This window comes from Tinamus guttatus, unplaced genomic scaffold (assembly GCF_059628265.1).
Source record: "Tinamus guttatus ecotype Peru unplaced genomic scaffold, ASM5962826v1 Tinamus_guttatus_pri_ptg000314l, whole genome shotgun sequence".
Taxonomy (NCBI): Eukaryota; Metazoa; Chordata; class Aves; order Tinamiformes; family Tinamidae; genus Tinamus; species Tinamus guttatus.
Window position 1 is genome coordinate 3259649 of NW_028288848.1, and position 27515 is coordinate 3287163.

Consider the following 27515-nt stretch of genomic DNA (forward strand, 5'->3'; position numbering starts at 1 on the left):
ATCAAACACCCTGTTTACGAGGGGAGGCCTTGCCGGCGAGCGCACGAGCGCAGCCTGTGCGCGGCCTCCACACGTCCAGGCACCACCTGGACGTGTGGATAGAGCCAGAGTGCCTGAGGAACCAACAGCAGGCTCTGGTTAGGGGAAAGTCACTATATTATTGTAGAACTTGGCAGGAGATGGATTTAGGGCTTCTGTTAGACTGCAAGCACCAAAATGAACTGCAAAAGCAATAGCACAAAGCAAAGCCGAGGAAGATGGGAGGGTGAGGAGGAAAATCACATCTATTTTGCAAAGATGAAACAAAAAGTGATTCCACGCCCAAATGGCCACGTGGTGAGAATAAAGGTTACTCTATATGCGTAGGGCAGCTCTCCAGGCCACGGAGAGGACTGGGGGTGAAAAGTTTCTCTTGCAGAGACACCAACAAGGTGGCTGCAGCACGAACGTCCTCCCAGCTCCTCTGCAGGGATTCCAACAGCACCAAGGGAGAACACCCCCAAGGGAACATCCATCCGCCTAAAGCGGCACCTACAACAGCGAACAGAATTCCTGCTCTTCCCAGCTCCAGAGGCAACATGGAGCTGCAGGTACCCTCTGAAACACGTCCTGGCCTGCGGGCACGTGGTGCCAAAGGAGGGCACCTGCTGAGATGTTCTGAGGGGGAAGGACACAGGCCTTACCAGGGTGCTGCACTTGCCCAGTCCTCCCTGAGGTTTTCCAAGCCAAAGCAACCAGCACGGACACCCGGGCTTGGCCTCAACTCCACCCGCTGCGCATTGAAAGAAGCATTTCAAGAGCTGAGTTCCCCTCTGGCTGAGCCTAAACACCTCTAGGCAATACTGAACAAGACTTCTGTCACAACTGGAAGTGTTAACTTCTTTCCCAGAACAGCGTTAGAGCAAGAAAGAAGTCGTTCCACGAGCACTTCTCAGTTCCAAGGAACAAGAACCGGTGAATGGGATTGTGCTCCCATGAGGGACCAGAGCAGCTTCCCAAGGGTGAGAGAGACCTGACCCTCAAGGGTTTAGATGGGCATCTTTGGATCCTCCTCCTGTTCTGCACAACTCCAGAGAGACTAGCAGAAACTTCGACGCAACTTTGAAAGTCGACACAATCCTAGAGCAGATCTGGCACCCAGGACTATTCTGGCTTGTCACAATGGGGACAATTCTCAAGATTCATACATTTTTAACCAGATGAAATTATGATCATCTGACCGATGTCTTTCATAAGCATAACTACACTGTACTTTCATCTAGAAGTCATTTAGAGCAACTTTTTGGAGCCAATTAGTCATCTTGACCATTCCAGCACAACCATCCAGACCAGTGGGCAGAATCGGGACGCGCACTAGAGCCTGCGCGGAGCTGCGAGTGCGTCCCAAGGGTCACCAATCCAGCAGGGTAGAACAACCCTAGAAAGCTGCAGAAATGCTTCTGTCTGTCCAAAACCTAGCCAAAAAAACCCTGCAGCACCAAAACAACCAACCTTTTGTCTTTCAGATTTATTAAAACGGCTCTTATTTACATTTGTTTTAATCCTAGTCCTCTTCCCTATTGGAATGCTGGTGCTCCCGCAGCAGTAAGGCAAGCGGCTCATGGTGGAAGCTCCTCTTTCTTCCTGCAACAGCTTCTAGTATCAGGACTTGATGTAACAGGACCTTTCAAGTCCACTACCCTAGAAAAGGCAGTGGATGTTGGATGGTCCTGGAGCACGCGAGTGGCTGCATTTCGAACTCCTTTCCAGTCCAACCGTATGGTCATGACTTATGCACTGAGCAGGAGGACAGAGCCATTGCCCATTCCTCCCATCCCAGTGTTTCTCAGCTGTGCCCTTTCCCAAGGGCCTTTTAAAACAAACAGGAATAACATGCAGAAGGCAGTGCTGGGAGAAGGAGAAAACCACCACGTCCCACTGGCATCCAGCTGCATCAGGGCTGCCACCGCTCAACACTTTCAAGGAGAACAACGCCAAAGAGGTAAGTCAGGCCATGCTGGAGGCAGAGGTTCATATTCACTGCTGCAGTACAAGACTTCCCAAGCTTGTGCCATCCAGACATTACCTGCACCCCAAAATAAATCCGAGCAGCTGAAAACCCCGCAGTGACACAGCGGTGACGCTGCCAGCGCTCAGCCCGCAGCCGCGGGGCCCTGCAGGCCCCGACGCGGCCCAGGAGGCCCCGCTCGCTGCCAAGGACCCGGCCAGGACGTCGCGTCCTCCGAAGGCCCCGGGCCCATCAGCTGGGCCAGAGCTCAACGCGCGGCCAGGCCGGAGCAGACAGCCCAAAGGGGGATAAACTGCCCTGCTCCTGCCCGGAACGCAGCAGAACGGAGCGGCTGAACCACCGCGTTACAGGGGCACAAGCGGAGAGAGCAGCGATCTGACCTCGGCCTAAGAAACAAATTATTTAAAGGAAAACAAAAAACACACAGGAATAGTTCATCACAGGCACAGGAACATTGTTCCTCTACTCCCTGGTATCCTGTTGTCTCTCACGGGGATGACATGTTTTGGAGGACAGTGGGGGAGATTCAGTAACAGCAGAACACTTAAACACGAGCAGTTTATCACAACAACAACAACACATTACACCAGAATTGCTCAGGATCTTCATCACAGGACCAAAGTGCAACACGTTTTTCCAGGCACAACGAGAACAGGGTCAGCTGAAATGATACGAATGACCAACATGGAAGAACACAACTCATTTCAGATACAGAAATGTTTAATGGCGTTAAAGTGCTACTTTAATGGGGAACCATATGCTAACATTTAAACACAATTCCACTGCACTGCTAAATATAGTTGTCTTTATTCTTTTTTTATTTTATTTTACCTCTTTTTGCCCAACCCTACTTAAAACAATAAAATAAAATCTACAGGACTGAAATTAACAACCCATTCAGATCAGCAATAAGTTATGAATTTTATAAAGCATTTTTTTCCTCTTTTTTTCCTTAGTAATGAGGGGTAGTTAAATTACTTAAAGATATACAAAGTTTCAAACAATGCCATAGGTGAGGACTCTATTAAGGTTTTTAAAACTTGGAAAACAAAATATTCCTGGCCATTAAAAAGACGAAAATAAAAAGGTAAAGCCCTCAAAGTGCAGGTTAGAACGCTCGGCTCCAAGAAAATCCTCAAACATTCGATACAATAGCTCCTAACAGCACCTGCACGGGTAGGATGACAAGGCCCTTGGGAACAGGACGTGCAGTCGAAACGTTACCTTAATGAGAGACGTGCTGAGCTTAACTAGGTTAACTACTGGACTGGAACTTCAAAAGGCAGCAAAGGGAATGATTCTAAAAAGAAAACCAAAGAAACCCCCACCAAACCTGGCCTTTCCAGCTGGCACAGCCTTCATCCGTTGTGTGCATGGCAAAAAGCATCTTTGTGTTTCATTGGGTCAAGTGCTTCATCGGAACAGAGATCTTTTCATGGCGTTAATTCATATAAAAGACATCTAAGGTTTCGTATGGACGAGCTCTAAAAAGACACGTCAGACTTGGGGTGTTTGCCCTCCCAACACATTTTACAAATGTTTTATCAAAAATCTCTTCAAATAAAAAGATCGTAGTGGCTCAGTATCTGGGCTTGTCCTTCTGGCCCAGCAGCTCTCTTACGTGCTGGCTTCTTTCTGTCCTCAGTTGTCTGGGTGCCTGCGCACGCGTCTACCGGGAGATCTGCTGTCGGTGTCACAGCCCCAGTGGTGACAGCCCACGACGTGCTGGTAGCTTACAGGTTTGTACCCCTTGCTTTGGCCACGCATCAGAGGTACTTGCTTTTTAAATGACGTTCAACAGAAAGCTGAGCTGAATGGTGTTCTCTCCTGAACATGCTTCTCTGCTGCCCCTCTCCCTCTGGGCACCGAACAGCAGTCGTTACCGGTGTTAGATTATTCCTAGGCTACATAAGCCTTCAAAGACTTCCTAGCAATTTACAACAGCGTTGGATTGTGATAAACTGCAGGACACGGTCCTTTCAGGACCACAAAAGCTCTTCAGAAGGGCCTAAACTAGATTGTTCAATCTGAATGCAATATAAGAAATTGTGACATTTCTCAGATCTCATGGCAGAAAGAGAGGGATGAGTCTCTAGTATCCTCTTTCAAACAAATAAAGTCAAAATAAAGTGTTTCATCGCTAAGGTCTAAATGCAAGTCCCACAGAAACAAATGGATAGCTCATCATTAACTTTAAAGGGACTAGGGTTTGGTCTAACTTTTTGCCAGTAAGAATTGGTGTTGGTAACATGACCAAATGAACATGTATTTGGGTTTCTGTGGAGGCTTCCTCTACCCAAAAGGCTTTATTTACAGGTTTCTCCAGGACTAGGTGTCAACATGTCATTTCTGAAAGAGGATACTGGCATCTAGGACCCAGCTTGATCACCCCAGTGAAATCATTCGCCCTGCACTGTCACCTCACTTGGCTCTAGGAAGCAAACGAGAGCTTGACGCTGGCGCTGGAGTAACCCTCATCACTCCCAATACTCTGCAAGCTGCTGTGATCATCAATGTCACTGATGCTGGTTGTGCTGATATTGTCCACTTCTCCATGGGAGAACTCTGTGCTTTCAACGTCCACTTCAATCTCTTCTAAAAAGGGAAATAAAGAGAAACACACACAGGTTAGTACCACCAAACCCAACTGCTCCCTTCTTGCCACTGTGACCCTCCCAGTCAGGGAGGAAGCAGCAAACAGGCAAAAAGTATTTCAGCAGTCCCCACCAAAGTGGGATAAACTGTGGACATTCTTGTGGACACAAGACACCAGCTCAGAGATTTTCTTAGGGACTCAGCTAAGGGTTTGGACTCCTCCAGCATGTGGTCTGCACTGCCTCAATAGGTGGGTCACACCAGGCACTCAACTTGTCACTCTACCTCTTTCTTGGGAGCATCATTACCCTCCACTGATAGAAAACAAGACAGAGAGAACAGAGGGCAACAGAGAAAACAGAGCATGAAGTTTCCCCTGTAACATGCTACCTGTGTAATACCATTTGCCAACACTGAAACCACTCATACAGGGTAAGAAAATACACTGCCATGGGGATCTGGGACTACTTGCAGGAGATGCGAAGTGGATTTAAGAGCTTAAACCTTATTTTCATGAGAAACTTAGAAAGTGGAGATCTATGCAGTTAATAATCCTGCTCCCATAGCATTTAGGAACTTTCCAAAAAGATTTTCTATTTTAAACTGCAGACTCCAGCTCAAAGTGTAGAACCTCCTTGAGTCTATCACTAAATACCAAACTGTTTATTTTGCCTAATTGGGATCTAGAGTGGAGATGTTTCAAAGGAGAAAATAATCTCAGTTCATTGTTAAAAGCAGATAAAGACGATCTGAGTGGTTAACTGAGGAGAATAATTGCTTGGGGAGAGACGGGGGAGCTTAGAAAGATTTCAGGAATTTTAAGAGGCAATTTGAATTGATTCTGTTTGCTTGTTTATACCATGGTAGGCCCAACACATGGAACATCCTAGACAGAATGAAAAGCTGGATATTGCTTTCCATTATCTGCTCCACTCCCATCTAAACCCTTTACAGAAAACATCCGGGCTCACTCCAGCTAGACCTGCATTCGCAAATTACAACTGCTGCGGGGATCCAACTGTCTGCAGTTCAACAGCTTTACTATGGCCTGATTCTGTTCTGGTCTTGGGGACTGAGGGTGAATCTGCACATGGAGAATATCACCTAGTTTAGTTTCAACCAGAAAGAACCTCCTCTAGTGGCTTCACAACCCCTCCATGTGCCAGCCAAAACAGGGACAGCAGGAGATTCATTTCAAAGGGTGCTCTGATCTGTGCTGAAGCACTAGTGCAGATACACCCTTTATTTTTGGGCTAGAAACTAGTAAGGTCTTTCTGCTTTCTCTTTGCATTGCAGCAGACAAAAGAACACAACATGTATCTCACCAGATACTGAATACCTGAGTACTGTCAGGTATTTAGTTACTAGCTTTTGACCACAGACAGCTATTTTCATATCACACATTTTGATATTCTAGAAAGCTGTTCAGAGAATCTGACTCTCTAAATGCCACAAAAATTGGCTCGAGTCAAGAATAATGTGTCTTCCAGACTTAATCAGAACTGATACTAAATTATATACGCATTCACATGTGTGTGTACACGTGTGTCACGTGTACTGAAAGCAGTGACTGAAACGCCAGTGAGAGCCCAGCGAGAGGGGCGGCTCTCGCGCTGCCCCCGGCTCGCGGGCGACGCTCACCTCGCTCCGAGTCCGAGCGGTCAGAGGAAATGGTAGAGCCAACGCTGTCCATTCGTATTCGCTCTATCTCCTGAGGACCCTGTAGCTGTTCCAGTCTTCTCTTTAGGAATCTTTGTTCTCGTTCCAGGTGCTCAAGCTGGTGTTGGCTTCTCCTCTCAGTCTCCTCAAGTTTCTGATGTAATCAAGCACGAATCAACAATTATTTTAATCCTTTTCTCCTTCCCTCCCGCCGTCGCTGACCAGCCACATGCTTTGCTTAGACCTTCCCAGCTCCCAGGAGGATTCATGCTGCAAAAGATCACTGAACCAAGCTGCCTCCCAGTGTCCAGTGACCATCTCATCTCCTCCTATCTTTGCCATTCACAAATCCTGCTAAATCATACACATCATCATAAAAAGGACTTTGAGGACAGAGCATCTCTAAAGGAAACTATTGAATTGCAGCAGCACAGGGGTTGCTCTGCACGGTTAGCAGGTGCATTACCGGAGCTGGCCACAAAGGGGCCCCAGTTCCCCACGCAAACCCATCCCGTATGCGTTGGGATTCAGTGCAACACAAAAACGTGTCCTGGGAGCTGCGTGTTCCTCGCTGCCTGATTTGGTAGGATTTCTCAGAAACAGTTTTTTATTTAATACGTGATTTACGTAACGTACTACAGACTTCTCTGATCACAGCTGGGAAACCTCCCAGGGCCCTGTTCTTTGTTTCCTGTGGCAAGCGCGTTGCATAAGAAGGGAGTCACTTCAGGCTGACCGTGTCCCTTCAGCAGGGCTCTTCCTCCCTCCCTCCCACTACACTGAGCTGTGACAAAGGATTTCAGCCTTCTCCTGACACACACAATGCTGCGTTTTCTGCTAATGCTTCCCCTTGCCAGAGGTGATTCAAGAAGAGCGCTGGGCTAGCTGGCAGGACCTCAGATGAAACCCCAAGAAGGGTTTCATTTCTGGATTAATGTTTCAGCATCAGGAAAGTTCCTTTTCCCATCAAACTGCAGTCATTCAAGCGCAGCAGACACGCTTCTCTTTAAAGAGCTGCTGCTGTCAACAACTGCTCACAATACCCAACAGGACCCCTGCTCTCCAAATCAATCATTCCTGTCGTTAACGGACTTCATTATGGACTCTTCCAACAATGTGGCTCGTAGGGATGATAAATGATTAACGGAGGGGGCAATGCCATTTCTCCCTTTCTTTTTAAAAAGGTATTAGCCTCTTTCAGAACAGATTTACCACTGGGCAGCAACAGCCAGCAACTGAGTGGTGCTTCCAAGGGCTCAGAGGGAAAGGAGCCGGGAAGAGCCGCCCTTACCTCGACGGAGCTTTGGCCCTTACCTTGATGTGAGCTTTGGCTTTGTTGAGCAGCCCCAGCGTTGTGTGCCTGGTGCAGTCTGGCCCCAGCGGGATCAGGACTTTTAAGCGCTCTAGACACAGGCGGAGGTGAGCGCGGCTGCAAGGCGAGAGGCAGAGGATCAGAGCTGTGTTTTGGGAGCAGGAATTTCATGCCCTTTTCTACTCCCGCCTCCACCAGACACCCCTCAGGCTTCCCTGCCTTCCCACACATCCCAGGACCCCAGGCCAGAGCGCCACGGGGCTGTTTGCTCTGCAAACAGCAGAACCTCACCAATACCCGCACTATTGCTGACCTCCGACGGACACTGTTTATTTCCCTGCCCTCTGAACTGATAATTTCATTCAACTGCATGAACTTTGGGCAGAAACAAGCGGTGCTCAGGCTCGTTGGCCGCACATCGCTGTTATCTGCTGTGCTGAGAAGAGCATACAGGAAAGTGCTTTGAACGACGAGCACCCTGTGTTCATTTGTGCGTCAGTGGTTCAGGGGCATTTGCTACAAGCTGATCTAAGCAATGTTTCTTTCCCAAGTCGTCTTCTAACCAGAGAAAATATTTAGAAGACCAGTGAGCAAAACAGTTATCTCGAAGCAGACGAATGATCCTTAATGGCAGTTAAAGGGGCTGCTCAGCACTGCTTGAGGGAGAGCAGCTCCCAAGCGCTGGGCTCTGCTCCTTCCTCTGGGCCCGGGTATCAAACGTCGCAGGGGGTGCAAGATCCCTGGGGAAAAAGGAAAAGCCAGCACCTTGCCGGGGTACTTCTGTGACCTTGAATCGTATCTACACAGCCGGTCTCCAGGGCTGTAGCTCTGCTGATGCTCTGAGCCATTTCTACAGACTATGCCAACACGTTCTGGGCAACATGGTTTGGGGGACAGTGGCAAAACGCGTTACCCACCTGCCCAGGAAACCCCTTCCTGCCTCCTCCCGGCCTGCACGGGCACGCAGGAGCCACCGGCAGGTTTATGGAAAGCTCTCAGGTGGGGGTTGCCTCTTCCCCCCTCCCTCCCTCTCTGCCCCAGATGATTTATTAATGATTTACGTCCAAACTTGACATCCCAGTCAGGAATACAATGACATCAGCCCCCTACTCAAACGCAAGGGACACCGGTGCGAAGGGGTCCCTAAAGCCTCTCCCAGGCCCTGCTCTCGTGCACAAAGAAACTGAATCTTAGCCTGCTCCATCTCAATGCAAAGAGGGGGAAACAAAAAAACAACAACAGAAAAAAAAGGGGGGGGGGGAAATGGCACATGGACAGTTCATTTCCATCTTATTTTTCAAATTCCCCATTGCTCCCAGTTTGAAAGGGCTGGAGGAGTCTGTAATCAGGCAATTATGTCAGTGACAAGCAAGGATGATTAAGGGTGGAAGGGTCAGGGGTTTTGCTGATGAACTGCCAGTGCAGAGCAGTGTTCACGAGCGGTGCCGGAGCTCTGAGCTCCTCCTCAGTGTTTCTATTATAAATCCCTTTACAAAGGGTCCATCATCCTGTCTGGAACAGCCATAGGGCTGCGTATAACCCACAAGAGCCCAGAGGAACACGTGGTTTTCATTAAGTGTTAATTTTGCGTACGTGTGTTGGAGGAAAAGAAATAACACAATCTCCCAAACCACGTCGATCTCGTCTCTTCTTCCCCCAGCTTGCCCAAAGCCAAACCCCACTCACATCGAACCTGTATAGCTGACAGGAGGACGCTTTTGGCTACCTGCAAACGGGGCCCTTTGGAGCTGGCAGCTCCTTCTCACCTAGGAGCTCTGTGCAGCTCCTGCAGCTCCCTGTGCACCTCCCGCAGCTCCCTGTATACCTCCATGCACCTCCTGCAGCTCCTGCTTCGCCCAGGAGCCTCGGGGCCTGCAGGCACAGCAAGGGGAGAGCCTGCCCGGCAGAGGCACCGTGGTTCACATCAGCCTGGGGGGGACAGGGCACTGACCTCCAGCACGCAGAGAGCCTCAAGGAGGAGGGCCTGGCGTCCTTGCATGTCCCCTGCCAGGGTAACTGCGGGATTCTCCACCCAGGCGCGCTGCAGCGGCCCCGGGCTGCAAACCCGAGTGCGTGGAGCAGGACACGCCGCAGGAGTGCCTGCTCTGAGCCCGGCGGGGGCAGGCCGGGCCCTGCCTCCCCATGGGCACAGTTCCCTGCTGCCTCCTCGCAGGGCCACCGCGGAGCCTCCGCGCACACCTTACCCTGCACACCCCGAGCTGCGACACCACCGCGGTCCCCAGGCTCTCTCAATGCCCAGGGACCCACGCTGAGCACCACAGGCTCGGAAACCAAGCAACAAAAAGGCGAGTCTGACACACTGATGGCCGAGTTGAGCAAAACACAGAAATAAAACCCTATCAGGGCTCAAAAGCATTCCAGGAAATTTAACAGAGCTGAAACAGTCCCCACTCCAGGGGGACAGGGATCGCAAACCTGTTAACCTTTCTTACCCCGGCGTGGGCAGGTCGGGCTGGATGCGAACGTGTGTCCCCGCGTTTGCCTGAGCGCTGCTGCCACGCGGCTGTGACACCGCCACGGGCTCCTGGAGTCACCGAAAACACCGGCACTCGCAGAGCCGGGCGGCCTTCCCTGCAACCGCGGGATTACGCCAGCGTCGGCCGCATCTGCCAACGCCTGGAAAAACCAGTCTAAGTGCCCGAACGCAAGAGGAACAACTTGGGCTGGGTAGAAGGGCTGGCGCGTCTCGCTGCCTCAACCCCAGGGAAGCCAGAGGAGGACACGGGAGGAGAATTCCAGCCGCAGCCGAGGCCAAAGCCTTTGCTTGCCGCAGGGGAGACGCCTCCTCCCGCTGGCCCACGCGGGACCACGGGGCCACACGTGGGTTATTCCTCCCTCCCGCCGCGGCCCCGGCTCCGCGCAGCCCCGGCGCGCTCGGCTCTGCCCGCCGCAGAGGCTGCAGCTTCACAGCCTGCCTCCAGTGACATCATTCCCTCCGATTACATAAGGTGCTGGGAGGGAGCCGGGATCTGTGCCTGCTTTTTGCTCCTCGCCTTGCTGCAAAGCACACGTCCACATCCCACTGCGGGAACCGGGATCCCACTCGCCTCCAGCAAGGACTGCAGTGCAGGGAAAGGCTTGGGTGCAAAAAAGGGGGAAAAAAAGCAAAAAAGGAGAAGAAGAAAAACACCCCCATTTCCTTCTACCACTTCTCTGGGGTTATTTTCCCAGCAGAGGGTGGGACTCAACCTGTGCACCGCTCTGCACCACAGCGAGCTCGGCACAGGGCTCGGGGACCCACGGTGGCAACCCAAGCCCGGTTCTGCTGGCCGCAGAGGGGGCAGAAACCCACGAGCTCAGCGATGGGGCAGCGCGTTCCCCAGCTCCAGCACTGCCCCATAGCTACCCCCAGCTGTGCTCAGCTTGGCTAGCCCAGGCTTGGACATCCACGACACCCACCCATGTCCACATGCCCGTCTCCAGGAGGCCGAGCCTCCCTCCCAGCCTTTCCCAGCAGGAAATGCCCAGCTGGCCTCCAGCAGCACTTCAAAATGCTGAGTTTTTGCTTGTTGAAAGAAGGGAGCATCCGATGGAAAAGGAAAGCGTTTCCCAGATATTTGTGTACTATGCCTACAGGTCTGGCAGGCTTGAATTCCACAATATGTAAGCGTGTGCTTAACATTAAGGACATGCTCAAGTCCCACTGAGGCTGAGTCAAACACTTGATCTTAAAGGGGGGAGGAAAAAAAAAAGAAAAAAAGAGAAGAACAAGAACAAGCAGAGGCGAGATCTTGACATGGAAAAGAACCTTATTATCCTTCCTCTCTGCCCTCCTCTTCCTTCCTCACCTTTTCCAAGAGTTGAGTTTAATTTAACCCTGAAATTAGAAACTGTCGACTTTGTTTGGATTGCAGAGCTAACAGATCGCTTAAAAAATTCAGCAGAGGTCACTGGTTAAAGAAGGCAATTCCTGGAGAAATGCAAGGGACCCCACATCAATAATGCATTGGGCGAGAATGATTTTGAGATAAAAGTAATGAGAAACGCACTCAGAAACCACAGGGCATGGAAAATGGGGGGGAAAAATACGGTTTCCTCCACTAAGCAATTCCCAGGTCAGCTGCTTCCTTGGCTCCCGTCATGCGGCTGGATGCTCCGGCCTCGCTCCGGCCCCAGCCCTCCCCAACCCCGAGCTCCGCGGATGCCGCCTGGTCGAGTGGTCGTCGGTTGGTACTGATGGCTCCCTGGCATACAGAAATGCTTGTACTGCAAGTGCTCCTAAGGTCTGTCTTTAAAAAGAAATCATGGGGGGGAAAAGTCTTTGATATCTACAAGAAACAAATGAAAATTTGGGACCTAGGATAGAGATTTGACAATGTATCATAAATAGGATTTGAAAGAAACAAACGAAATCTACTGGCAAAATATTCATCCTGATCTTAACCCGACCTGATTGGAGTGCAGAGGTTTGAAATAAACATGCACCCAACTGTATTCTCAGGGCAGCGACGGACAAAAAACTAACCAAAAATCAAGAAGCCAGTGATTAAATAAAACAAAACTGAAAATCAGGCAGTGCAGCTTTTCAAAGCCACACGAATCAAGGCACCTTTCGCCGGTACCAACCCGTGTAACGCGGAGGTCACTAGCACGATGCTCCAGAAAGCAGCAGCCTCAGCAGCTCCAAGGTACCAGTGCCCCCCGACACGGCGACGCGGCAGGACCGCCTCGGTCACAAAAACCACGCAGGGCAAATGGGGAAAGGAAGTAACTTACGGAGAAAGTGAAACACCGGGAAGAATCAGACAAGCATCGAGACACACAAACTCTCCTGCACATCTGGAACAGAGGCTACGAGCTTTTACATAAAGGTAAAACAAGCATTTTAAATTAAAATACATTGCCCACGCTCCCCATTCTGACCCTTGACAGCAGCTGCAGTCCAGAGCAGCAGGATGGGAGCCCTTCAGCTCTCTCGCCGCCTTTACTGTGCTTTCCAGCAGACACTTCTTTGGGGAGAAAAAATTGAAAGCGATTTCCCTCTCCACTCCCTCGAACACCTTGGGAAGGGCAGCCCAAGCCCAGATCCCATCAGTCAACAGCCAAAAGAATCAGAAATTCAGGGAGGGAGGCGGCAGGGCTGAGGACAGACCTTTCCTCCCCAAGGGAACGCGGCCCCGGTACCAGCGCGAGCTGCCGGTCCCTGCGCTCGCCCCGGCCCAGCGCAGAGCAGCGGGTGCCTGTTCATGCTCTCCTCTCTGCCTGCTCCTCTCTGGCTTTCTGCCTGTCTTTGAAAGCTGTGAAATACGGACAGTTGTTAAGAGACGTCGAACATCAGGAGATGCTCCGGAGTGAAGTCTATTAGCTCTTTATCAAAGTAAATTCCCCCTAAAATTATATCTATCATTATTGATCTTGGGCATTAGCCACCAAGCATTGTAATCACTGCTGAATCTAATTAACTGAACTTTAATCTACCGTAGCACGATCCATGCGGCCACGTCCAGGCTCAGCGGCGCTCCCCACGGTGAGCCAAGGCTCTGAGTGCTCTATGGCACCGTCTGCTCCTGGCCTCCCCTAAAACCACGGCCCCGTTCCTGCGGGTCCAGGCACCTCGAGGGGCATCTTGCACAAGGCAGCTTGGCACAGACTTTCCGCTCACGTTTGCTCCTGGTAAGGCAGATCTGTCCCTGCTGGGTAGCAGTACCACAATGAGGTTACAGAACTGCACTTGGCTACTGGAGAACGTGCCTTGGACACCAACGTGCACCTGGCCCTGTTGATTATAAAGCCCAGATTAGTCCAGTCTAATAAAAGTTCTGCCTTTGTTAAAAGGCAGTTAAAAATAGAGAGCTGCTCTTTAAATAGCCAGCAGTGTCCTGTGCCCTCGTCCTCGCTAACGCCACCGTAATCCCCCTCGCGGGGCCGCGCAGGACGTTGGGGCCGGCAGGTCCGGCGGCGCCGCTCCCGCATCCGAGCGGGCTCCGGCCTGCCCGTTTCCAGCTTTGCTGCTGGGGTTGGGTCACCGGTGAAGACAGCCGAGATTTTCCAAACTCGACAGCTATTCCTGCGGATACCTGCGCTGGAGCGTGAGCCAGGCTGCCGCTTCCCGAGGCTGCCGGAGAGCAGCCCCCTTCCTGCCAGTCCGTCAGGGACGGAGCCGAGGCGGCCACCGACCTGCGGCCCGGCACAGCTGCCCGTGTTCCAAGCGCCGAGCAGGGAACGTGGCAGCGCCAGGAACACCCTGGGAGCTGGTAGGAGAAGTTACTTTCATCATTAACTCAGAAAGGTAAAAACAGACTATGTGAAATTCTTTAAATTACAGAGATAATGATATTACTTCAAAAAGGTACTTTTACCATTTGTTAAGATAGGACTGAAGCTTTCCATCCCGTACTTTTATTTTTGAAATTACATTCCAGTTTCCTCGCACATGGAAGAAAATCCTAATTCCTGATGAAAAGATACTCTAAGAATGTGACACCCTGGGATACTTGTTTACACAAAAGCCTTTACACCAGAGGGCAAGCATGTGCTCTTCATCCAACACCACTTCACACTGTCAGAAATATTTAAGGAGTCATCAAATATCTCCTGCACCTTTCAGGTACAGGGAGCACACACATCTGGAACAGAAGAAGCAGTGCGTGTAATCTAACCTTGTAAAATTATTTTCAATTTAACCCCAGACTTCCCAGGAAAAGGAATTACTATCAGTATCAAATGTGTGGTTAAAAAGCAAACGAACAATACTGTAACTAGGAAGGAAAACTGAACATCTCCTAGCACTGTTTTTCCTGCTGGATAGGGATTTCTGCACACCAACAACAGCAATGCTGTATTTCAGAGGCAAGGAGGTAGCTATCAGCAAATGTCAAGCAACCTTGATTGAAGTTAACTATGTGTCATGCAGCAGGGGAACCTGAATAGAGAAGTGCAACACTCGGCACTTCGACAGGAGAGTCACATCCTGGACTCGCACATACTGAGGCGAGCCCCTCTGAAAAGAGGTTCCAGGAGTGCAAAATGCACCTTTTTTCTGCTCAACTTGGACGACATGTCTGTTTTAAGTTCTTGTATATCAATACAATTATCCAATCAGAAGCAGGGCCATCACTGAGAAAATTAAAACAACGTAAGCTTTGGGAGGAAAAGAATACCCTATCTTATAGCCTTTTCCTTTAACGGCTCGTAACACCTCCCTTGCATTCTCCCGCTCTTCCCAGGGCACGTTGTACGATGGCCAAGGGACATAAGATTGCTCAAACCCCAAACAGGGCACACGTATGAAGCGCTGCCTGCTCGCAAATTATTTCCTTGGGCAAGAAGCAAAACAAAGCACATCCATAAAAGAAATTGCTCAACTTTTCAGCTGAGCTGTGAAATGCCCAAATCCTTCCAACAAGGCCCAAAAAATCATTCTGTTAAGTATGGGACATTCTTCCTAGAGAACTCTTGATCATGAGGACCCTGAGTTGGTCAGAAACGTCGAAGATGGCTACGATTCTCACTCCTCAAAGCAGTTGTTAGTAAACTAACACTTGTGAGAGAATTAGCTGCCTCACACTTGCTTACTCTGTACTGTCCCAGCAGGTTGGGCCCTATATGCGAACACCAATGAAATTCACAGTTAGTTTGGAGAAGAGCTGAAGTGCCCAGTGCTCGTGCTGGTTTCCATCTGCTGAGCTATCAGCTATTAAACCAGAAGACAACTATGTACACGAGCTTTCACAAGTATCTGCAACAACACTGCAGGTAACCACAAGCAATTCCTCTCCTTCCCACTTATGCTGCAGCATTTGTGTCCCTCATGGAACCAACCAAATATAGGCAGGATAAATTACTATTTTATAGTCACACATTTTCTATACCCTGGCCCACCTTGGGATCTCTCCTTGGTTGTTTCACAAATCCCCAGTGTTCAAAGAGCCAAACAGACCCAAAGAGCCTCGCAGAGGACATTCACTTCAGCTCACTCACCTGGGAACACCTGATCAAAGGCAGCTATGGGGGCCTTCATCACCAGGAGAGCCCAGTGGGAGCTTGTGAGAACTTGCCAACCTTCCCAGGCCAACGCAGGCCTTAAGCCTGCAGAATCTACATGCGTTTGGTGGAAAGAGCAGCTAAACAAAGGCAACTTCTCACCTCGCTTGCTCCATGAGCAGGAAGGGATCATGTAGCAGATCCTGAAGTGAGAGTCTGCAGAGAGCTGGCGGGACCTCGGGCAGATCCCCTGAACTCAGAGGATGCGTCTACTCCTAATTCCTTCACAGAGCAATGCAAAGCTAAATCCACTCTTGTTTTTCAGGTGCTCACAGAGTTGAGCACCGACACTTGCATGTGAAGCACCCGGGCAGGAGGAAGCTTTGGAAAGTTGATTCATTCAGCTTTCACAGCTGGTTAGTACTGCCCAGAACACAGGACGATCGCGCTTTTCAAAACAGATCAATAACCCCTCACTGCTTCCCATATTTATGCAGCAGAAAGTTTCTTTATCTGAGACCCCGTTAAAAAGAAAGTAGCTCAAGTCACCACATGATTTAAAAACCAAACACCTACATAAGGTGCTTCTTTCCTTTTTGCTTTTAGGTTACACCGAGGTACACACTGTTTTTTTGATGGGGATAGAAAAAACTTGATTCCAGGTGCCTGAATTTGCAAGTCACAGAGTATCACCAGAACTGAGGTAGAGATTAAAAGAGCTGCCAAGACTAATCATATTTTCACTTTAGATAACAAAGCCCTTTTAACAACTGCTCCTTTACAAAGGACGTCTTTAGAAACCCCTTCTGGCTGCTCTTCCTGCCTGGCCCGGGAGCTGCAGGGACCTCAGAGCCGACTGGAGGGTCTAATGGGAACCCACCACATCTTCACAGGAGCTGAGCTCCTGCTAGCCACCTATGAGTGCTCAGCCACGGCATCTATCTCCTCCCTCCCATGCTCTTTTCCAACTGCATATTTTTTTTTTCTCAGAGATCACTAAGGAAAAGAAAAAAACAACCCAGGAAACTCCACGTCACATTCACGATTCCAGAAGGCTTTGCACGTTTTGCAGATATAAGATTTCCCTTCAACTCCCCCTCAGCAATCCCAGCACTGAAACACACCCTCATATGTGCTTTTATGCAGGGAACACCGAGGCTGTAAGCTGCCTTTCCAAGCCAAGAAAAGTTTAAAAGTGGTCACGCCGCCGAGAACAGTCTCGACGCATTTCCTAAGAGGGTTACGTAGAGCATCCAGCAGAGACAAAGGGCTCTCATCCGGCTTCCCACTCGGTTTGGCACCAAAAGCTGCTATCCTGGACAGGTGAAGTGATGAACCTATTGGGAAGAGGAATGCTTTTTCCTACCCTGTTATCTCCAACAGAATTCCCAGAAATACTTCCAGGGTCTAAGAGATGTACTGCTGTTCCAAAAGCTGGTTACTACACTCAGTGTTCAGGACTCCCCTTAGGCACTCAAGCCCGGCTGGCCTTGCTGTTCTCCTAAAGCATCGCTGAAATCGTCTTCTTCAGAGTCAGACGTTAGGAAAAACTTCCTAGCGATAAAGACAATTAATCAGCGCGGCGGTTGTGCTGCCTCCCAGGGCAGGCGGCTGTCGGAGGCTCTCAGGAGCAGAGCAGAGGAACATCTGCGAGGAGCAGCCCTGGGCGAGGGCTCGGAGCAGAGGAGCTTGGCAGGCCCCCTCAGCCCCATCCTCGCCTAGGCGCAGATCTGAAAGCTGCAGTTTCTTGCTCTCTTTTAGCTACCGGGCCCAGAGAGCTGCAGAGGCAGTGCTGAGGCTCTGGAAAGCCAAGAGGAATTTTGCTGCTCTCACCCGTGGCCCTGCCCACACTCTGCGAGGGAAGCGGGAGCTGCTCTGCGCCTCTGGGAGACGGCGGTGATGCCACACGCGCCACAGCAGCGGCGCAAGGGAAGGGGACAACCAGGAGGCCTCTGCAACACCATATCCACTAATTCCCTGCCCTGCAGGTTGGTGACGAAAGGACAGGAGCAAAGGGGACAGCAAGAGCATCTGCAAACACCAAAGTGGCACCATGACTTATAATTTCGTGGAGGGAAAACTGGAAAGGAACTGAAAAACTTCCTTGGCTAAGGAAGAACTAGCTAGAAAGGAACACGTGCACTGGAGCTGGTAGCACGAGACCAGAGGTAAGAGACAGGGAAGGAGGAAGGGCAGCAGCAGGCCCCTCAGCAGAAGGGGACAAGCATCACTCAGCGCAATCCTTGTCTCAAAGCGGAGCTCATCCCCATGGGTGGCTGAAAGCAGCTACACCCCGGCCAGCCTCCCGCACGCAGGCTGGCAGCTGCAAACACGGGAAAGAGCTGCCAGCTCCGAGGAGAGCCCGGATCCAGTCTGTGAGAAAAATCAGACACACTAGGAGACAAACGGAGCTCAGAGGGAAAAACAAAGCTGTAGGCACAGCTGGGGCTCTGCCTTCTCCCTGCTAAAAGGAGGGGCACATGGACTTTAACTGCGAGCTCTGTCCGCACTTGCACGTAACTGAGTGCATCTGTGCAAGTGTGAGCACTCACCCTGCATTCAGCCTCTTGCCCTTACTGAAGTGTAGCTAATGACTGATACTTTCTGAGCTTTATGGAAGACTGCCAAAAAACCTAAGAAGAAATCTGACAGGGCAACGCAGAGCTCAACCTGCCCCAGGGAACAAGGCCAAACATGTGCGATGAAGGACTTGGAGATACAAAGCAACCTCTTTTTGACCTCTAACTCTTATGAAAACCTGCTACTGTACTCCCCCTCTTCTCAGAATAACTCACTTGATGAGTTTCCAGACGGGACAGAGTTCTCCCCACCTCAGGGCTGGCTGTTGGCCATGTTTACAGTGAGTCACAGCGAGTGTTCAACAGGTTGGGTCTTTAAGTAGCATCAGAAAGTCCCTGCTGGGAGAGGCTGGTGCAGGATACGTGACTTGGGACTTCCTTGAGCTCTGGAGAGCCCGAGCACTTCCTACCACACAGTCGAGCTCTGACGGGAGGCGAGAGAACGCGCGGCAGCTGCACACAGGCGTCCCGGCAGCTGCCCGGGCTCAGCTCCTGACCGGCACTCTTGGCCGAGCAGAGTCCTCTCCTAGGCTGGAGCACTGTGCCCTGCAGGGGACATCTCTGCTGAGCCTCCTGCTCCCTCCCTCTGCTCTTCTCTGCTCTGCAGAAACTCAATCCACAGGCAAACGAGGGGCATCAGCTCCCTCTTCCTTCCCACACACCCCCTTTGATGGGCATGCGATTCTGCCAGCCTTCACCCCACAGCGAGGTGTCTGCCCTTCCCTTGCCAACACACGTGTCCCCCTTCAGCAAGTGTTCGCTATAAAGATTCTCCCTTGCACTGCATCACTTGGCAGTAAGGAATTCGGGGCAGCAACTACATCACGATGAAGATAACTGGGCGAAGCACCAAGTGCCCAAATGATTTAGGAAGAATTATTAAGATTTAGGTTCATTTGGCACTCATGAAGACCTGCTCTTCTAAGTGAGGAGCCACTGGCCGACGGGGAGGCAGCAGGCGCCACTTGCCGCTCTCGGTGTGACCGAGTTTTGTGCGCCTGTTTACCACCCCCGCCGTCACACGAAGCGTTATCGCCTTGGACCACATGTGCACCCACGGATACCAGTCACAGAACCTATTCTAGGAAAGCAGCACCGCGGTTCAAGCTCCTGCCCCTTTCCAGGGGTGGTTTCAGTATGTAAGATTTTTGTAATGATTTCTGTTATGTCCCTACCTTTCCCTCAGCTTCTCCTGGGCAGACTCCCTTGCGTGGGTGCTTATAGGATCACTGTGCAACGGCTGCACCCCCTTTTCTCTTCACCCTCTGTGAACCTGGGGGCTGAAAATGCACATCTGCAGGATCTCCCACTCACAACAGTGCAAAGTTAAGTGCAAAAGGCATCCATCCTTTTTAGCAGCTTTTCATTTTTCCCTAAATAAGTCATGCTGTTTCATGAAAGCTCTTTCAGAGGTAAATAATTAACAGCGAAAAGGGATAGAAAAATTTTACCACAGAGCTAAGGGGAAGCGATGTGCAGGCAGCAGCATACACAAAGATTACCCGCAAGAGATACCTATTACTTTTTAAAATGGAATATGAGGCAGGAGACACCTGACTCATCCCATTACATTGGGATCGAGGGATTCTTAAGCTCTCCTTCTGACTCGAACAAATCCAAAACCTTTATACGAGATTCACTCTAACACCTGGCAGACAGAAGCACCTCCTTTAAAAAAAAGGGATACTCCAATTTTGTAGAAAACGGGGATACTCTAATTTTGTGAAGGCACAGTGAGGATTTACCAAAGGTTAAAGTCAAAGAGCACTGGAGAGAGACGAGCTGGATTCCTGCACAAATTCACACTGCCCAGACGCACACAAAGTGTGTCGGGCAGTCAATACCACTGAGTTTTCGTGCTGCTGTGCACCTCCATGTTCCCAGCTTTGCCCTGCCTCTGCTGTCAGATGTTCTCAGGGGAGGAGAACTGCTGACCCTGGGTTGTGTGTTGCCCATTTCGTTGTTTTGTGGTTGTAGCACGCGCTGTATGGGAGGAAACCCGCCTCGTTGTTTGCCCACAGCAGCCCAGGAGCCCAGGGCAGCGGGAAGGCCAGATGCGTTGCTGGGTGAGTAGCAGCACGTGCAGCCGAGGACAACAGCCCTCGTGCAGCCCTCTGCCTTCGTCCCAGGGTGAAGCTAAGCAAACCTGCTACAGACTGGCACTAAATGCACAGTGCAGCTCAGAGGGCTCCTGAGGCAGGAGACCTGACGCCCCACAGGCCGCCCCAGCAGCAAAAGTACCTTTGCTTCATGCCTCCTCTTGCGTTTGTGCTCCCACTAGCTGAAGGAGGGTCTGGCAGCTCTTCTCTCCCTCCTCATCATGGTTCTGAAGGTCATGATATTGGTAAGACCAGGCCACATCCACAACAGAGGATGAGAACACTTTGTGCCTGTATTTCCTATTCCACACTAAGTTCTCCTTTGGTTGCCACCAGGCTGCAGGGGCCACGTTGCTATAGTAGCCTCAGCAAGTGCCTCAGATACAGACAGAGATCAGCACACACAAACAGCTGCAAGCAGCTCTGGCTCCTGCTCCCGGAGTACAAAGCCCTGAAACTCACCGTTAACAGGTAATCCGTCTCAAAAATTATATTCCCATTATCTCATCTTCTCCGAGGCAGAAGCTCCCCAAGTGGCTTTTGGCTAGCAATGCTTTCAGGCCCATGAGTAACGTTAGTCACTTGAACAAGACAAGTTGTTGCATCAGAATTTCTGGGTCTTGGCATTTCAACGAGCAGCATCCCAGCAGGTAAAAAAGCCTAAAGAGCCTCCAGTGAGGTGTTTGGGAGAGATATGGGACATACAGTGAAAAAGCAGCCAGGAAAGCAGCATGCTTGGCTTCCTACCTGCAGTCAGAGTCTTCCCTTTCCAACCCCATCGATGCCAGGGTGGATTTACCCAGTCTTAACTTCTTAGGACACCCATAAGCACCCAGGAAAGGGTCAGCCTAAAAGAAACCTGTGGCATCCAGAAGAAATTCAAAGATGCGAGTTTGGGAGGAGACCCAAGAATCAAAGCTGGCAGTGGTCATTCCAAGTTGGCTACCACCTAAGTGCAGGTCACTGCCCTCATGGCACATCCATAGTAGTCACTGCACCATCTCCTAGCTCCTTTACAGCAGTAAAGGACCAGTAAAGAATCACTCCATAGGGGTCCACTCACTGCTGTGGAAAATTTAACTACAGCATTCCAAATAGAGGAATTCAGGCAGTAAGCTGGGAGACTTAACTCTAGAGTAGGTTTCTTTCCAAGATGGGGTAACCTCTAAAGTCTCCTTTCTGGGAGGCAAAAGGAAGAAGAATAGACTCTCAGCATTAGATGCTCATGACAAGCCCAAGCAGACTGCGTTGACACTTTTTTCCATACTATGGGAGGAAAATATATTAGCAAGTGTCCCTAAAATGTTGTGCAACACTGCTCAAACAAAAACATTTTGCTTTGAGACAAATTATCCAAAATAATAGTATTGTTCCCTCTTTTTCCTTCTCCCATTGCTATTGGGTTCATAGGGAGATGGAGAGAAGATCTGTGAGAAGAACAGAAAGGAATGAATTTTCCCCTCCAGATCAGTTTGAATTAAAAAAAAAAAAACCAAACACCAAAACTAGAAATTCTAATCTGAGCAATGCTGAAGGACTTCCAATAAAATGAAGATCACTTCAGAATTTGGCATAGAAATTGTCCTTTCTGAGCTGCTTTATTCAGAATTCCAAATGTTCTGTTGTTTAGCCAGTATGAAACAAAGCCTTTGCAGACTTTAGATTGTGCAAAAGTCGAATTTTGATTCACTCACAAGAGGGCCTATCTCATGAACAAGAGAAGCAGTCACCCAAAGAGACCTTATCTGCGTTTCACAACACTGGACCGGTGAGCTCCCGGAGCAGCAGGAAGAAGTAACAGCAACACAGCAACAAGCAGCCTGGCACTTAGCAGCGATGAGAACATCTCTCCAGTAACTTCAATCCACAAACTGCTCTAAATCAGACCCAAGGTAGAGTCCCACAGATTTCACTCTCCACATCAGCAAGAGAAGGGCAGAGTGGGGTAGCAGTTACCTGGATGTTCCAAGCACATGTTTCAACTTTGTTAACAAAGGCAGGTCTCAGCTGTAAACATGGCATTTGCCACCCAAGTTCTGGAGTGCAAGGCAGCAGCTACCCCTGCTCCTGCCCCGTGTCTGCCCCCGAGGCGGGAGGGCTCTGCCACAGCTCCCTCAAGGCTCCCATGCGGGATGAGGGCAGGCTCCCACCTCTGGATGTGCCGCAGGAAGATACGTGCTCTGCTGGACTGGCTGGGGTTTGGCTGCCGCAGGGAACACCACGGCTCCAAGTTTTATTAATGAGTAAAACACGGCACACTGTCAACATCTGCAACACCGAGTTAACACGACAACAAAGCTGACTCCAGAGAACAAACAAAATTTACTGGATTCGGTTCCTGCTCCAGCTCTCCTGACCAGCAGCACCAAACTTGCCACCACAGCCTCAACCGGTTCAAGGCAAACGCTGCCCGGGCTGCCCTGGCAAGCACAGACACGACAAAAGCAGAATCACTCATGTCCATCCAGAGCAGGGGGTTCACTACATGTTCCCCAGCCCAGAGCGCAGCCCGTAACTCTGAAGTGCTGGAGCGCGCTGGGCTCTGCGGCCGAACCCCTTCCCCTCCTCCTCCTGCGCTTGGCTGGCGCAGGCGCCCGTGAGCACAGAGGCACATTACGTAATTGCTGCAGAGCCGCAGCGCGCCACGTGTTTGGGGGAAAGCGCGCGGCTCCGAGGCGGCTTCTCCGTCTCTGCCCCGCTGCCTCGCGCTCCCAGCCCGGCTCCCAGCCTGGCGCGGGCAGGAACGCGCTGCCGCCAACTAACTGCAGCCTCCCCGGCACAGCGGGGAGGCAGGGGAGGCACAGGAGCTACGGGAGATCCTGGCAGGAGTTGGGAGGGCCGGGAACCGCAGCACTCGGTCGCTGCTGCAGTTCTGCACCTCAGAAGGCGCTGAGGAGAAGGGATCTGAGGCCCCTTTGCTCTGCACGTCTGCCTTGACCATGAACCTTCCAGCCACTGAGCTCAGAATTCCCCTTCCTTGCTCCTTTCCTCCCTTTTAAACCGGGTGTCTTTTGGAGAGCTACAAGATGTTTGGATAATACTGATTTCAATGCTTCTCCCAAAGCTTCCTCCCCTTCCTCAAACCTGACTGCTTCTTGAGTTATCCATTACCGCTAGCACAAGGAAAGCCTGCCCTGATAACTCATTCGTTACCCCATTAATAGCTTCATATTCCTCCTTTTGGCTGCACTACAATCCCAGGACTAATCCACTCATGCCAAGTTTTGTAAGATAGATCAAAACTAAATTTAAAAAAAATTAGCAAAAGCTTTGGAAAAAAAAAAAAAACACACATTGCTGTGTGACTTCTATACACAAAACAAGTTAACAAAATATAAAACCCTCCCTAGCGCTAAGTGATTTTTCTACTGGTTATCTCTGACCATCATTATTTTTTATACTGCCTCAGTAGGTGAACAGCGTTTCTCACCCAAGGGCTTTCTAGCGCCGACACACACCAACGCTGCACCCACTGTGGCCCTGCTATCCAACAGTCATCACCAAAAGCAGGCAGATCAGGCTGGGATATAAAGAAAGAGACATTTTATGAAAACCTGACCAATAACTTCACAAACATAACCGTTCTGAGAGACGGCAGCGCCATGCTGCTCAACGACGTTGCCGCCTCACGAGCGCGCGGGGCCGTCGCCTCAGCGCCGGGCGGGCCCTTTCCTACCGCAGCCACCACGTCCCTCCCGAACCAGCCAGCGTCCAAACGCTCACGAACAACCATCAACGCTGCTGCCCTTTAGCTTTAAACGTTCTGCTGTATAAGATTATGCGTCTGTACACATATGTGCACAACTTCACCTAGGTCTGAACTTTTCACATTTTTGAGAAAATGCTTTTCTATTTTAGTCACTTGCTCTTAAGCATTTTCTCTTACACAAATGATGGGTTCTTGGTTAAGAACTTCAGATTTTGAGGGGCATACATACTAAAGGACTGAAAAATATTGCATTCGTTACGTCTTACAGCTTATGAGAAGCAGAAAACTGGTTTCATGTTTAAATGCAGGCTATGACTCATCCTGGACAGAGATAAACTGAAACGCATGCCCATTAAATAGCAAGCACAAACAATTTTCCAACATGAGGATTAATGTCACATAGTAACTATAAATTAACTTTAATCTTTTATAAATCAAACAAAGCCCCTTCTATAAATGTCACAGCAATCTCTTTGGATAAGAAACCAAATCAAAGCAAAAAGAGAAGTCGCTTAAATATTACGGTTATTATTGAGCACCAAATCAAGCATTTCTTTACTGTAATCATAGTAATATATATGAAATATTTCAAGACTAAGAGAAAAGGACTGAAGCTTAAAGAATTGCTTTTATTTATTTTTATGTATTTTTAGCTGCTTTTGGACATCAAAGGGGTACAAGATTCCTAATCCTGATGCCCGCAAACATAATTGAGTCCAAGTTAAATTGCATATTCAAAATGAAAGAGAACATTTTCTACTGTTCCCTTGCTATGGCTTGAAGTACCTTGTGTAATTGTTGAACGGGTTAAAATTTAACTGAACATAAGAAAGCTGCAGCTAGCAGACAGGAGAAAAAAATACCAGAGGGAGAGACCTAATAGTGGACAATTTTGAAAATTATAGTGTGTGTCAATAATGGAGATAACAGTGAGAGTCAAAAGGAATAATCTCAAAGAATAGGGAAAATGAGCACCTGCCAGCAACAGAGCCATTAGTATCAGGGCTTTTATCTTTGCTACAGTTAAGTCTGGAGACACTGACAAACTTAACGACACAGCAAATAAAACACAGTGAAAACCTCACTGGGAAGCAATCCCATTCGCTCGGAAAACGCTACCGCTGAGCCTGAATATAAACCAAAGTTTGAAACCCTTGTCCCAGGGCTGGCAAGGGCCACGGGGAAGCCAGCGGTGCCGTGCAGGGCCCACGGGTCCGTCGCGGCAACAGGAGCTCCCCAGGGGTTCTCCCGCGAGCAGAGTCTGTCCGTGCAGCCTGCCCAGCACGAGGCCTTCCCAGAAAGGTGAAAACCAAGGGCGCCAGCTCCGCTCCAACCCTGCACTCGGGGCAAGCGGCCTTTGCAGTAACAATTAGATGTGCAAATAAGCACATGGAAAATTAGCGACCGTTTACTGTTGCCATGGAGAAAGAGAGAGTCCCCTCAGCTCTGCGTCAGGCCCAAGCGCTGCATTTTCCTCTCTCCCTGGTAAATAAAAGTGCAGAGAGCACCGGAGAAGCCAGGGGCCGGCGCTTCTCACTGCAGCTCGGCCTGGGATGGGGACAGGTCAAGGCTGAGAGAGGCAGAAGGGAAACATAACCCCAGTGAGGAGCTTCCTCGCGTCTCCCTCCAAAGACAGGACCTGAGCACCCTGCAGCTACCAGGAGACACAGGCAGTGCCATGAACCTGCCACCCAGGGCTGCTTCCCCACGTAGCAGGGGGCAACGTGCCCCTCAAGGTGCCCAGCTATGACCCTTCGAGCGCTGCTGGGGAAGAGCTTGTCTGCAGCGAGGGCCTCGTGTCTGAAGCCTCCGAATCCTTGGCCACCATCCCCTGCTGAACGGTGGCTATTAGCAGGGAAGAGGAGGCAATCAGGCTATTCAGTTTGCTCATCCAGGGACGCTTCATGGGCACAGCTGGCCAGGGCACTGCTTTTGTTCCAGCAGCCACGAGAGAAAATAAATAAAGTACACAAACCCCAAAACCAAAATCCCATGGGGGGAAAACAAACAAACAAGCAAAAAACCCCAAGATAGGTTTATAATGGAAACCCTGACACAACCTTAACTATAGCATCCTGAATGACAGGCTATAATATGATCTGTATGGGAATAGCTTCCTTTGCCTCAGTGGTATTTATCTTACTTTAACTCCTGTTACAAAAGGGTTGAGTCACAGAGCAGAGCCAGCCAAGTAACAGAAGTGCAAGGCTTGCTAAAACACCATCCAGACCCAAGGAAAACAGGCTGAGCCCCAAAACAGGTTAGAAGAGAAGCTCCCGATGGGCCGCCGCGGGGCAGAGCCCTCCCGGCCCCCTGGCATCTCCTGCCCCACAGAGATGATTGCAGCCCCACAGTGGGGGCAATGCAGGGCTCCTGGCACCCACTGAGGGCCCAGGAGGGCTGACCCCGCAGCAGCCTCCCGCGCGGGAGCGCCCCGCTCACACCGCCTGTGTCAGGAGCAGAGCAGCATTTACTCTGCATACAGATTAGTCACAAAACTGGGTCACTTCTTGCCTTTTCAGAGAGACGCAGAGAGAGAGAGAGAGAGAAAAAAAAAAAAAAGGGCTTCTTTTTCAGATCTTTGCGTGTTGCCCCCCTTGTAGAAGTTGTAACTTTTACAACTACCTGACACAGGGCGGTCAGTGAGGGCTGCCTAAGCCGCGGCACCTGCCCGTGTCTGGCTCGAGCTCATTGCCCTCCCAGGCCCCAGTTCTTAGAGTTCAGCTCATTAGCTACTTACCGGTTCTTTTCTAGTTCGTTGTGTGTCGACCTGGAAGATAAACAAAAATTTGGATTAGCCACCTTTGACCTCCCAGTGCAGAATTTCAACACCACAAGCTGTAAACATCCCCCTTCTTCAGCGTAAAGCCAACCAACTGCATATGCTAAAACCTATAGCTGTAAGCTCCTTCTCTTCCCAGCGAGAAGAGATTCCTCCCACCTCGAGTCCGCATTTACTAGCTACGTGCAGAGCCCGGGCTCTTCCCGGCGCTACAGCCACCACCCCTAGGGAATGAAAGGCATGTGAACTCCCCAGGAGCAGCAGCGTTTAGGACAGGGAACCACAGTCAAGCATTTTCAGACTGCATTTCTGGCTCTGCCCTCAGTTCAGCCCTGGACTGTGGTCACATTTCTTTGTGCTTCAGTTTTTCCATCCACCCTGTAAAAATATTGGTATCACCTCCCAACACAGGAACTTGCAGAGCCCTATTTAACGTGCACAAAACCCTCAGGGATCTCCCAACCAAAACAGCTCTGGGAGGACAAGCCTGGGAATCATTTGGGGCCACGCACCATACGTATCAGACTAGGCAGAACTTCGGGTTTGCCTGGCATTTAGACACGAGATGGGATGAGCACAAGCTGCCATGTCTGCAAACACCAGCGGGGCTGAAGGGCACTTCTAGGATGCCCAGAAACCCCCCAAGAAATGAAATGAGCTGCTGCAAAATGAGCAGGCGACCCATGAAGCGGCACCGTGGCCGAAGCAACTCAGAGCTCCCAGTCTGAAAACGAGACCAACTGGAAGCAAAGGGGAAGAGGGACAAGTTCATTTCCCTGCTCTCTGGTGACAGCAAAGGAGAAATTTAAATGCTTTCAGGACTGCCAA

The 27515-nt window shown here is 50.3% G+C and overlaps 1 protein-coding gene across 1 annotated transcript in view; it reads right to left on the reverse strand.

Annotated features, from left to right (window-relative positions):
* Positions 1-2710: 2710 nt before the first annotated feature.
* The window catches only part of MXI1 (MAX interactor 1, dimerization protein), a 41844-nt gene continuing 17039 nt past the window's right edge, over positions 2711-27515 (reverse strand). Inside the window, exons 3-6 of the mRNA XM_088528638.1 lie at positions 26646-26675; positions 7577-7691; positions 6245-6416; positions 2711-4603 (exon numbers count right to left, since the gene is read on the reverse strand). Of these exons, the coding sequence (XP_088384764.1) occupies positions 4440-4603; positions 6245-6416; positions 7577-7691; positions 26646-26675 (481 nt within the window). The 3' untranslated portion in view covers positions 2711-4439. The remainder of the gene's footprint in view (positions 4604-6244; positions 6417-7576; positions 7692-26645; positions 26676-27515) is intronic.